Source organism: Hydra vulgaris, chromosome 13 (assembly GCF_038396675.1).
Source record: "Hydra vulgaris chromosome 13, alternate assembly HydraT2T_AEP".
Classification (NCBI taxonomy): Eukaryota; Metazoa; Cnidaria; class Hydrozoa; order Anthoathecata; family Hydridae; genus Hydra; species Hydra vulgaris.
Genome location: NC_088932.1, coordinates 52,166,985 through 52,181,287, shown reverse-complemented (window position 1 = coordinate 52,181,287; position 14,303 = coordinate 52,166,985). Strand labels below are relative to the sequence as shown.

At 30.6% G+C, this 14,303-nt stretch overlaps 1 protein-coding gene across 2 annotated transcripts in view; it reads left to right on the top strand.

The window, feature by feature from the left end:
- Positions 1 to 14,303, top strand: part of LOC136090309 (stimulated by retinoic acid gene 6 protein-like) — a 113,818-nt gene that overhangs the window by 85,109 nt on the left and 14,406 nt on the right. For both annotated transcript variants that reach the window (XM_065816729.1, XM_065816728.1), the window contains exons 12-14: positions 6,468 to 6,615; positions 6,767 to 6,842; positions 8,101 to 8,191. In XM_065816729.1, the coding sequence (XP_065672801.1) occupies positions 6,468 to 6,615; positions 6,767 to 6,842; positions 8,101 to 8,191 (315 nt within the window). The remainder of the gene's footprint in view (positions 1 to 6,467; positions 6,616 to 6,766; positions 6,843 to 8,100; positions 8,192 to 14,303) is intronic.

The window sequence follows — 14,303 nt, the reverse complement described above, 5'->3', positions numbered from 1 at the left end:
CCACAACAAAGATTTAAAATGTATACCCATCAACCTGAAACTGGAGAAATTGATTAAAGACCATATCAATCCCAACTATTCAAAACATAAGTATCCAACAGGTAAAACTTACATTGAACATTTTTATACAAGAGGTTCAGTATTGTCATCAATTCAATATTGTCTTTTGAAAGTATATTGAATGAAATATTTTCTTAAAAAAACATGTCTTACAGCCCACTCACAGCAATATTCTTTGTTATAAAAAGATGTTATTTTTAAATCCATAACTGTAGTTTTATTCTACTTTAGGAATTTGTTCATCTTGCAAATCATACATTTACAAGCTGGCTTCCAAAAATCCTATTCCAATAAATGTTACTGAAAATTGGAAGCAATGGGATCTAATGCTTTAATAATGCTTTTCAAGTCTGGAAGAGATTTTAGCATACAGTGTACAGTCTGCGCTATGGCAAAATCCATGGATCATTAGGTGCTAGGAAAACCAAAGCTAGAAATAAAAAGTCAAAGTCAGAAAAACCTCTTCTTTTATGTCCTAACTGTTTTTGTAATCTTTGTAAAGGTATACCCCACAAAAGTTCTCCTGGACAGGAGAAGGTAAATGTTTCAAGCCAGCTAAGCAGCAGATTTTTGTGCTGTCAAGACTATTCAAGCTGAAGAGAAGATAAACAATAGGCTTACAAAGGTAATTGCAAGAGACCTTGCTTATGTTGAAGACCTTACAGAGTTTCTCAACTTTGTCATGGATTTGAGAGGTCAAAATAACCACTGTAGCTTTGTCAGAGTTGGAATTGATTCAGGTAATCATAGTTAAAAATGAGGGACAGATATTAAATGAGTATTCTTTTAGTTTAGTATTTAGTAAAATAGTCCCTAAATTCCATGTTCAATTTAGGTGGAGGTTCATTGAAAGTAATCTGCAACATATTTGACCCTTAACAAGAGAGAGAGGATGACCTGGGGGACAAAGGAACATACTCTGGGATCAATAGGGCTGTTGTTCTTGCATATGTAGATAACTTACAAGAGACCCTTGACAACCTATTGCAGATTGTTTAGAGCTTAAAACTGCATGAATGCAAATATTCTCTTAAGTCTGACATGAAACTCATCAACATATTGTTGGGAATTTCGGTATATACTTTTTACATTACTTGAACACATAGCTATGTGCTACTTGATAAAATGTAATTGAGTAGCCTTATATAAATTATTTTAGGCTCACAGAGGAAAGTATTCCTGTGGCTTGTGTGAAGGCACATCAACTATTGCTGTTGGAGATCTCAGAACTTTGAAACCTTTAGATGATTGGTATATACTGTATTACGAGGCAGGATAGTCACACAAAAGAATGCAGGACTTCAAGGTGGTTTTAAAGTTTTGCCTTTAAAAATTCTACATTTTATCAGACTTTAATAAATATTATTTTTACATTTTACATAGTTGTGAAGCCATGCTTGATCAAGGAAGAAGACAAATCTAAGTTGGTGTTAGGCGTTATACCTTTGCCAGAATTTCACATGCTGATGGGCCTTGTAAATCATATGTCATCATTCCTAACCAAATTGTGGCCTGAGTTTGAGATGTGGGTGTCAAGCTTAGGATGTATAAGAAAGGGATATCATGGTGGAACTTATGAAGGAAATAATTCGAAACGGATACTAGAACAGTGCGATAAGCTGGACAATCTGTTACCAGTAGAGCTACTACCTCTATTAGAACCCTTGTGAAATTTCCTCATGGTAGTTCAAGGAACATTCGGAAACAGTTTGGATCCCAATTACAAAAATGACATTCAAGCATTTAAGCAAGCAAACCTTACATGGTTACCCAAGAATACTGTAAGGAGGTAGGCTATAGAATGTCCCTTTTTATTTTTACTATTGTTTGCCCCAGTACATTTTTTAGTCTTTCACTATAATTTATACATAATACTTTTCTTAAAGAGATATTATTACAATAAACAGCATTATTTAAAAATATTTGATTGATATTTTATGATATTTTAGTATCTTGAAAAGGATCTGACTGTCACTTGGAAAGTACATGCTATTACAGCACACTTAGAAGACTTCATCTCCAGATCAGGCCATTCTCTTGGAAGATATGCAAAGCAGGCTTCAGAATCAAACTCATGCTAAAATGAAGCCTGTCATTAACAGAGTCAATATTTCCTAAATGAGCAAAAAATATTTGACAAGAAGCAAAACTATTGCAGAGGTGTTAGTAATGCAAACCTGTAATCAAAGAACCTTGTCAAAGTTATAATATATTAATAAAAGATTTTTTCTTATTGATTAAGACTAAAATGTTGTAGTATTGTAATATGTAACATAAAAACTAATAAACATTGTATTATTTTATCAACCATATTTTTGATTTAAATACTAATTAAAGAAACAAAACCATTAAAAATCTTTAAAAAATACAATAAAATTTTTGCAAATTTTAAAACTAAATTTTTTCAAAAAGCGCCACTCATTAGATTTTTTTTAAGTTAGATTCTTAAAACCTATGATATTAATGACCTAAATCCATTAAAACTTCCAGGGTCATATCAGTTTATACCTAAAACCTATATTTGTGAACTGTGTATAAGTCTATGTAGCAACACTCCACGTATATATTTTACAGTAAAAAAATAAAAACAAAAACATTCTGAATGTTTATATTTTTGAAAAAATAAAATTTTTTAAAAGATTTGAGTCTTTTTCACTTTTGTGGTTTTTTAAAAAAACAATAAATTTAATTAGTTTCCTTAAGTAAACTAATGGGTTTTGGTAAAATCTGATCTTAACTTTGTTTTGTTAGATGTCATAGAATAGTTAAGTACCAATTTTATACAAAAGCGGAAAGTTTAATACATACTTTATAGGAATATATATATATATATATATATATATATATATATATATATATATATATATATATATATATATAAATCCACATGATTATTTATCAAAACGAAAAAAATAGACAAAGAATAATGAAATAATGATTAAAAAAATATTACTGTCCCAGCCTAACTCCCTTGCATGTTCTCCCTATATCAGTCAATGTATGTATTGAATCTCCCATAATTAGTGTAACATCAGATTGCTGATCTAAAGGTTCTTTTATGTTTGCAAATATATGTATGCTATATAAATATAAGTATGCCATGCTTCTTACTAATATAGACTTATATTATAATATAGACAAATACTTATATTATAATATAGACAAAGTATTAACAGTGCCATGTTGCGCATGGATGGTGTCCCTGTTTGTACTTTTGGTGTGCATTGCGGAGGCCACATTTGGAGCCCTTTGTTATGGCTTAGGGTCTAATAATAGTAGTGAGACAATTGCTTGGGCTATTAAACAGTGTACTGAGTACTATCTATGCTTTGAGTCAAGTTCTTCAATCTAATTTAAAAATGAATAAAGTACCAAAAACTATAAAACACAAAAAACCATCATCATCACCAAGTTCTCTAAACCTATCATTCACTAATATTCGTGGTCTTTGAAGTAACTTTTCTTCTGTTGAGTCTTATCTCTTGCAAAGTTCACCAGACCTACTTGCTCTTTGTGAAACTAATTTGAGTTCGACTGTCTCATCTTGTGATCTTAGTGTTGATGGTTATCTTCCTCTGATTCGTAAAGACTCCAATAGTCACATGCTTGGCCTGGGCATTTACATTCGTAAGAATTCACCTGTTTGTCGTGAAACTAGGTTTGAATCCACAGACTATTCTTTCATGTGCTTTTGTTTAGCACCACTTCACTCTATTGCCTTTCTCTTTGTTCTATATCGCTCTACTTCATCTCAAGACTGCACTCTTTTTGATGTTATTTCCGATCATATTGACCAAGCCCTCTCTCTTTATCCATCAGCTAATATAGTTGTTGTCGGTGACTTTAATGCTCACCACTCTGAATGGCTTGGCTCTAGTGTCAGTGACTCTGCAGGCATTAAAGCCCACAACTTTTGCCTTTCTCAATCCCTAACTCAAATAGTCAACTTTCCAACTCGCTTTCCTGACAACCCTAATCATTTACCTTCTCTACTTGCCTTATGTCTTGTTTCTGATCCTAGTCAGTGCTCAGTTTCTCCACATTCACCCTTAGGTGCTTCTGATCACAGTTTGATCTCTCTAAAACTAATATCTCATTCTTCTTCATCACCTGAATCCCCCTATTTTCGAACCTCTTACAACTACAGTAAAGCTGACTGGGATTCTTTCCGTGATTTTCTTCGTGATGGCCCTTGGGTAGAAATCTTTCAACTTCCTGTCGACAAATGTGCTTCTTACATAACTTCGTGGATTCAGGCAGGCATGGAATCTTTTATTCCCTCTCGACGATTCCAGGTCAAACCTCACTCTCCTCCATGGTTTTCCTCACACTGTGCTGCTGCGATTGCCAATCAAAACCGTTACTTCCATATTTATCAGCAAAACAATTCTCCAGAAAACAGACGTCTGTTTATTACTGCTAGAAACAACTGTAAAAAGGTTTTGTCTAACGCCAAAACCCGCTATTCTCAGGTCATGAAATCTCGTATCTCATCTCAAAAATTAGGCTCTCGTGACTTCTGGAGAATCTTTAATAATATCAATAATAAGGGCAAATCTATAATTCCACCTCTCTTGTACGGTTCAGACTTTGTCACCTCACCTAAAGACAAAGCCGAACTGTTTGCTAAAAACTTTTCATCAATATCATCTCTTAATTCCACTAATTGCGTTCTACCTGATATTGCCAACAAACAGGTTGATCCATTGCTTGACATTCATATCACTCCAGCATCTGTATCTAAAGTGATTTCCTGCCTAGACTCTTCTACAGCTTGTGGCCCAGACAACATACCTGTTATTGTCTTGCAGAAGTGTTCTCCGGAGCTGTTGTCTATACTCTCAAAACTATTCAACAAGTGCTTATCAGAGTCTTGTTTTCTAGCCTGCTGGAAAGCTGCATCTGTTATCCCTATCTTCAAAAATTCTGGGGAGCGATCTGATTCGTCTAACTACCGTCCCATAAGTCTTCTTCCTATCATAAGCAAGGTTTTTGAATCTTTAATTAACAAACACTTAATTTCTCATCTTGAATCTAATAACTTACTTTCTGACCATCAATATGGATTTCGATCTTCTCGTTCTACAGCTGATTTGCTAACAGTAATAACTGACAGGTTTTATCATGCATTAGATGAAGGTGGAGAGGTGAAGGCCATGGCTCTTGACATTTCAAAAGCGTTTGATAAAGTTTGGCATGCTGGTCTTCTCCATAAGCTTTCTTCTTATGGTGTATCCGGCAACATCTTTAAGATCATTGAATCTTTCCTTTCCAATCGTAGCATAAAAGTTGTCCTCGATGGACAACACTCTTCTTCTTATTCTGTAACTTCAGGGGTTCCTCAAGGTTCTATCCTTGGCCCTATACTTTTTTTAATTTACATTAACGATCTTCCAGATATTCTCACATCTAAGGTGGCATTGTTTGCTGATGATACTACCATTTATTCTTGTCGTGATAAGAAACCAACACCTTCTGATTGCTTGGAGGGGGCATTTGAGCTTGAAAAGGATCTCACTTCTGCTACAGCATGGGGCTCACAGTGGTTGGTGAACTTTAATTCAGATAAAACTCAATTTTTTTCAGCCAATCGTTATCGCAATAATTTAGATCTTCCTATATTTATGAACGGTGATGTACTCGATGAGTCACCTACTCTTCATCTTCTTGGATTAACTCTTACTTCCAATCTTTCTTGGAAACCATATATCAAATCGGTTGCAAAATTAGCATCTGCTAAGGTTGCATCTCTTTATCGAGCTCGCCACTTTCTTACTCTGGATTCTATTCTCTATCTCTATAAATCCCAAATCCGGCCTTGTATGGAATACTGTTGCCATATCTGGGGCGGATCTTCTAATGATGCCCTTTCTCTTTTAGACAAGGTGCAAAAACGCATTGTAAACATAGTTGGACCTGCTCTTGCAGCCAACATCCAACCATTATCACATCGTCGTAATGTTGCTTCTCTTTCTCTTTTCTACAAATACTATAATGGGCACTGCTCTAAAGAGCTAGCGTCTCTTGTGCCATCTACTAAAATTCATTTTCGAGTTACTTGTCATTCAATTAAGTGTCATTCTTTTTCTGTGACTGTTCCTAAGTGCTCCAAAAACGCTTATTCATCTAGTTTTTTTCCTCGAACATCAATTCTTTGGAATTTGCTTCCTTCATCTTGCTTTCCTGATTCATATAATTTGCAATCTTTTAAATCGTCCGTCAATCGTTATCTTGCTCTACAATCTTCATCTTTTCTCTTACAGTAACTTCCAACTTTAATTATTGGCTGCTTGCAGCCTTGTTGGAAGCGAAGATGTTTAAAAAAAAAAAAAAAAAAAAAATATGCTGAAAATTGTTTTATATTTAATAATATAGTTGATAATAGCTAATCATGGTATTGATTACAGATGTTGGTCGGAGTTTTCATGTCATTTGAGTTTCTATTTGGTTATCGTAAAAGTGAAGGACTTTTGAATAATGATGTCTTAGAGACTCTACATCTGGCACTTGGCATATCATTAGAATACACAAAGCGCATAGTTATTTGCATGAAAGGTAAATAAATAGGTTTTAAATAAGTTTTAGATTTTAAAAGTGTAACTTGATAAATGATATAAGATTTTAAAATTTTTTATAAAAAATTCAAGTCAAAAACTCTTAAATATTAGATAAATTCAATAATTTTCAAAAATTATTTTAATTTTAGTTTCAATATGGATTGCTACTTTGATTTCTGTTAGTTTATTTTTCTTTGTTATGGTGAACTCCTTATTTTGGTACAGGTAAAAAGTTATAATGTGAGAATTAATTTTTGTATGACCAATTTTGTGGGAAATAATTTATATTAAATGGTTTTTTTTTTGTTAAATTTAAAATTATTTATAAAATGTGTTTTTTAAAATTATTTAGATTTAAATTTCTGCATTTCACCCCCTTATATTCTAATTATATACCCCTATTATACCCCTAAATATTATCAAATTCTAAATCAATTCATCTTTACACTTTACATGTCCAGGCCATTTTAACTTTTGTTGGTGCATCTTATTAAACACTTTTCCCAAGTTGTGCATTATTTTTACTCAACTTTTAGAGAAGCACTACACATCTGTTGTTATTTTTCTTTTGCTTATTCAAAATGCAGCATATCCTCTTCCATTAAAACCCTATTTTTTTATATTATTATTTAAATAAAGTTTTACAATTTTATTTTGATCTTAAAAGATGTCTTAAAAAGTCAAATAAAAAGTAAGCAAATCTCAGCAGCCTATGCATGTTTTACACCTGGTTTAATTTTTATCTATACTTATAATATTTTTGTCTGTTTCCCCATGTTTTCTTCAGTTGTGTAAAGAAAAAACAATCAAAGTCAATAATTGAAAGTTTATCAATCGAAAAACAAGTAGATAAGAAATCTTTTTAATGATAGAATCATTTTAACAGAACATGGTATGTAATACAATATACAAATATAACAGAAACACAATAATACCGCAAGGTTTCTAATTACATTTTTGACTACTTGACTCAATTGCTTTTTTAATTAACACATTTTTGTTAATTTACGATTATTTGTTAAAATAAAATAAGAGGTTACTTATTTCCCAAGCACCTCTTGGGTACACTGCAGTATGGTATAAACTTTATATTATATTTTTTATGCTTTATATATTTTTATATGTTTTATACATTGTACATATTTATATTCTTTTTATTTTATTTTTGTTTATAGAAAAGTGAAATTTGTATATAATATTTTATGTATTTTATTGTATATGTATTTATGTTTTTTTTGTTTGTTTTTGTTTTCTTTTTAATCAACTTTGCTTCCAACAAGGCTGCAAGCAACCACTAATTTAAGTTTAATATTTTATGTATTTTTATTGTATATGTATTTATGTATTATATTTTTTACATTATGTATTATGTACTTTAATTGAATTTTATTTTTTTTTCAGTTGTTTCAAAATTTGTAAATTTTTATTTATTTTTTAATGTTTTAGTGTTATTTTATGCACAGTTTTAGTTTTGTAATTTTAGATTTCACATTTTATGCTTGAGAAAAGGTGACTGGTCATTTTTGCCTGCTACTATAAATAAACACAACTTGGTCTCGCCTATTAATGTTATGGTATGTTATTTTTGACTCTTTTTTTTTTTTTTTTTTTTTTTTTTGTTTGTTTTACTGGTTTACTTAATTCAAAAAATGTTTTTAATACAAAGCTATATTTTTAGGTATTATGTAAAAATATTTAAGTTTATTAAAATGAAGTTTAAATATATTAAGTTAAATCTTCAATTTAAATATTAAATTGAAATCTTCTACCAGGATTTTGAAATTGTCAGTATTGTATGATGGTCCTGAGGTCTTACAATTAGTCTGATAGGATGACTAAACATGTTGAATTTATGCATGTTTCTGTCATATTCTTAGGCATTCTTAAAGGGATCCTAAAGTGCTGAGGCAAGTTGTCTCCATGTTAGTTTTCCATCTCCATGTTAGCCAGTTGCTTTACGTCTTTAAATTTTGTGCCGCAATCTACAGACTTTATTCAAGCACGTATAATTCCAAAGAGTTTTAGTATATTATGTAATTGTAAAACTTTTATAAGAAATCTAAAAATTCTTTTTTTCGTAAAATTATAGAAATTTTTCTTTCATATTTTTTTCATTATAGATTATTAAAGAATTTGTCTAGTTACTTACTATTATATAAAAGCTTATTATTTTTTTAATCATAAATTACTATAGAATTTCTTCAGTTATTTTATTTTCTAAATTTTGTAAAGTTTACATTAACAATATGAATAAGATATTTCACATATTTTAAGCTTGTTTATTGCTATAAACTATTTTTGTGTTATATTTATTGTTATTAAATGATTACTATCCTTATTAAGATTCTGTTAAAAAATTATTTTGTATTATTTAATGTTATGAAAGTTTAATTAACAGCATAAAACTTTTCATCCGGTACAAGTAAAGTGTGTACATGAAATAAATGTGAAAGAATAAGTATGTCATTTTTTTTCAGTGGTTATATTTAAATGTTTTTAATTGTTTTGTATTTTGTTTTCAACGCATTGTGGTTTCAAAAAAATGTGTTAGTTTTTCGATTTAACTTAAAATTAGTTTTAAAAATGACAAAAGAAGAAGTCATAAGAGAAAAAAATTTGCACAAATGTATGGAAAATCCCAATAGTAGCTACAATTCTATAGCAAAAGCGTTGCAAAATACATCCTTACACGGTTAGTTGTGTAATTCAACGTTTTTTTTAAACAAAATGGATCAAAGGCAAATATGGTGGTGAAAGAAAGGAGGGTTTTAAAGATATAAAACTAGTTAAAAAACTGGTTAACAGTTTTAATATTAACCCAAGCTTTTCACTAAAGGAATGCGCAAAATTTATGGAATTTCTCATAGCTCTGTTGTAAAAGTTCGAAATAAACATGGTTTTCATTCTTTCAAAGCACAAAAAGTGCCCGAAACGATCTGAAACTTAACAAAAAAGTTCAAGAACCCGCTGCAGAAAATTGTATGACAATTTTGTTTCTAATTATTTCTGTATTATTGAAGACGTTGAAACTTATATCAAATACGATCATCAGCAAATTTCTGGTGCTGTCTAATATATTGCCAAATATAGAGGAAAAGCAGATAAGAAATTTTAATACACAAAACAAGTTCACTAAAAAAAGCCTTGATTTGGCAATCTATTTGCAGTTGCGGAAAAAATCAGCACCTTATATTTCTCAATCCACACTTTCTGGTCAAATATATGTTAAAGAGTGTTTACAAAAGTGCCTTTTTCCACTCATTAAATCACATAATAACAGACCTGTGTTCTGGCCTGATTTAGCTTCAAGTCATTATTGTAAACTAGCTAGGGAATGGTATAAAAAAATAATGTGAAAAATCAAACAGAAAATCCTCCAAATTGCCCAGAATTGAGTTATTGAAAAGTACTGGGATACTATTTAAAGAAAAATAAAAAAAACAAAAAACTTAACAGAAACATTAAAGATATCAAAATATCATTTAAAAAAGCATCATATAGGTTTTAATTTTTGTTCTGCGTGCAAGCTTGTAGGTACCACCAAAGCAAAAGCTCGAAATTTTATTAGATTCCCACAGGAATAATTTGAATTTTTTTTTACGTTTAATCTTATATTATTGTATTAAAGTTATTACTTGGTTTGAAATAAAAAAGAGTTTTTTTTTTTAGTTGTTTTTCTACTTTCATATTTATTTCGTGTACATGCTTTATTCTCAAAATTCTTATCATGCAAGAATATATTTAATGAAATTTATTCTGTAAAACATGTATTGCTTATTTTAATTTATTTTAAAAATTGGACAATATATAAGTATTGCTATAGGTTGCAAAAAAGTGTAGCATTATCAAGTCAATTTTAAAATTGAAATATTTTTATGAAAAACTTGTTACTGTCAATTTTTGTAGTTTTTTGATTTGTAATGTTAAGAGACATGTTTTAATGTAAAATACTTGCCAAATGCAACGTAAATTGGGAAATATTAAGTATAACATGTTTTTTAATGCGTGCTGCAACACATTGACAGATGGCGATTGACAGATGCGTGCTGTCAACATATTGACAATTTTAATCGCCATCTGTCTTGAATTATTGCCATAAAACAATATTGCTTTAATTAATAAAAAGCTGTCTGTAAATTTATTAAGTGTAAAATCTATAAATATTATTTAACTAAAGATTAAAGAATTCGGCAAATATCTCCAATAAATGATGCCATTTACCAAATTTTTTTTTTTTTTTTTTTGATTTAAGAATTTGTAAAATGTCATTTCGATAGGAGAACAAAAACATCATAGCGATAAATGACTTAGATAAACTAGAAGAAAAAAATGAATGAACAAATTATTAAGTCTGTAGATTCTAAGTCTAAATTATTAAGTCTAAGATTTAAAGCAACTGGCTGACATGGAGATGGCGAGCTTCAAGTAAAACAACAAAGTTAGTTTTTCTTGGTTTATACATTTATAATTTTGTTTTACTCAAAAAAATTTAGCCTTAACATTTTTTGTTTATGATTCTCTTTAATATGAACACAACTCGTTTTGGCACTTTGGGATCTTTTAGTTATATTCAATATTTTTATCTATACAAGTTTTTCTACTATTTTTTATGCTGTTTGTATCTTTTTTTTTTTTTGCTTTGTACAGAAAAACTAGCAACTAAGAAACTAAAAAATAAGAATACAATTTTTAAAAAGTTTTATTAAAATTATTGAACAATAATAAAGACTATAGTAGTGAGACTATAGTTATAAGACAATAGTTAGAAGAAAATGTTAGCCTTCAAGAGCTTCTTGATGACTGAGATTAGAAGACAGATGATTTAGTAATAGCAAAAACTATTTCAGATACACCATATGAAGTAAGTTTAGAGAAGACCAGCAAGTCAGACTATCGAAAGCCTTTGATCAACAAGGAGGCACAAGCAATAACCCATGAGTTAAAAAGATCCAGCATTCATCAGAAAACAATTTAACACAGGTTTGTATCAACGCCAGCCTAATATAAGAAAAAGAGAAGGCTGGTCAATAGAACATTTCTGCTTACACTTAAAGTTTTTGCTTAAGAAGCCTTTTACAAGACAGTAGCCTGATGCAGTTTAAATTTGCTCAAGATGAGCATTTTTATTGAGACACAACATTAATAACAGGCATCATGAGATCATATGAAGACTTGTACAAATTAGAAAAACAAAAATATCAAACTCAAAAAACATAAACATTTAATAACATGGCAATAAAATAATTCTGAAGTACAAAAAATAACTAAAGTTATAATAAAACATGTGGTTGTAATTTGCAGGTTATAAGTTTGCTAGATAAAAAAATTTAAATACTATAAATTAAGAACATTAGAAAATATAACATTACTTGTGTAACAATTTCCACCTACCACTTTTTGTTGAATGTTTATCAAATTTAATTTAACAATTAAACATTAAATCTTGCAAGAAAAGATCATTGTCATGTTGCCACATTCTAAAATTTTTGTCCTCAATCGGGTTTATAAATAATAATATTTTGGTCAATATCTTGATCTGTCCTAAGATTACTAACTTGGTGAAAACCATATTTTAAAACATTATAGCGAATGTTGTTTTATTTCAAGTTATGAAATATTTATATTACTTTTCTAAATTCCGATCTGAAACTTAACAAAAAAGTTTTAAGTAAAAAAAATAAGTTTTAATTTAAAAAATATAAAAATTAATGGCAAGAGCATAACAAGCAATACAATGAAATGACAAACGCATAATGAGCAATATATTGTAACAAACAAAGCATTGCAAAATGATATCATAGCAATATAGGTAATTAAAATTTATATATATACACAACCCGTAGAGGTTAAATAAAGGTTTTTTCATAATTTGCTGACAAAAAAAAAAATTAAAAACAAGACCAGAAATTTTATTATTTTTTTCTAATAAAATGACTGACTGCCCTAGCCAAAACCCTGAGTTGATATAGCGCCACTCTACTCATGTTCTACCTATTTCAGTCTATGTATGTACACTCGCATATTCTACCATTTGCAGTCAATGTATATACACTCCTCACATGCTCTATCTATTTCAATTAATGTAGCTAAACTCCTTACAAGTTCTACACGGTTTGTAGATTTGGAGTTCTAATATCAATGAAATACCCTATGAGAATCCTTTTAGGTGGTAATTGTGTATACTAATTGTAGCACAAAATGAGTAATTTCAAAATCCTGTATTAAAATCCAACGGACTTATTTGACATTTAAGTTTTTATCCAAAAGTGTTCCTTTCATATAAGCTATGGATAGCTTTTAAGACCAAAATATCATGATAATATCATGACATGATATCTAGATCTGTAAAAATAGGGACCTTTTATTTTTATTCATTTATTTTCAACAAGACTTCACTTAAGAGATAAATAATAATTTTCTTTCTGATAATTGATTCGAATACTCTTCAAGAAAAGACACATGGGAAAGCAAGTGTTTCAAACTTTTTTTTCTGAAATAAATTATTTAAAAAATCTTTCTAGTGCAGAGTTTAGATTTTCATGCTATTATACTCAGGTACACATTTCAGGAGATGCTTGGCATAATCAGGGTGGGAAGAATCTCATTTGTACCTATCCCAATGAACCTTGAAGTTCGAGTGCAAGGCTTCTGTTGCCTGCTCACTGAAGTGGCCCAATCCTATTTTTTTGTCTTGATGAACTGAGGCACATGGAAAAACACTGCATGTACTTTAGGGGTAACTGAAATCGGTTTAATGTAGCTCTGTTGGAATTGAGCAATCTTGGATTCGTAGTCAGGGTCCAAATTCTGGCCAAAGCAAGAAGTCACAACATCCTTGAATAGCGTAAGTGTTTTAATGAAGCCATGAGCTTGAGCAAAATTTTCTTTTTCTTAAAGCAGTTGGAATTTTCCAACTGCTCCTTTTTCTTGGAGCAGTTGGGTCAAAGATCACAAAGAGTTTTGATCAAGTGATTTACCACACTAAGTAGCAAATGAAGCTCCATGAGTGGGATAGCCTCAAGGACTAGCTTGTCATCTGGAAAATCGAGTACTGGCAAGTGAACAACATTTTTGAAGTCCTTTGATTTTCTCAAATCTCCTCTTGCTCTGATGAATTCGGAATGTGGTCTTCTGATCTCACCAAAAGTTCTCAGGTGGCCGCAGTTTTAGAGATTTGGTGATGAGGCATCACACCAACAACATGGATGCTTGCTGCTGTGAGACTGTATTCCATATAAAATGTTTGCTAGCTTGAGATGACAAGAAATGATGAGAGAATCTTTCTGATATTTTTCTTGCATTTAAATGAGATTCAAAATAGCCTTCACATTATGGGAGCTCTCTGAAGTGTTTTGTGCAGGTGCTATCAGGATTTGTTGCTTTACACTTGTTGCTTTACACTTGTTGCTTTGGTTGAGGGTTGAGGCATCAGTTTGATAGTTTTCTGAACATGGCTGTTTGGCGGCATTTCATCCTCCTCCAAAGCAATGTGAGTGAAGCATACTTTCAGAAAAGAGCCTCCTCCATCAATTCCCAACTTCAAAATGGCAGATTCTGTTAATTTTCAAGCTGATATAAAGGCTTCACTGAGACTGCTGAGACTTTGGCAATGAAACACCTGTCATGATTCCTTATTTTCCGCCAGAGTTATGCTGATGACAATAAACTGATCATGAACCTTTTGGC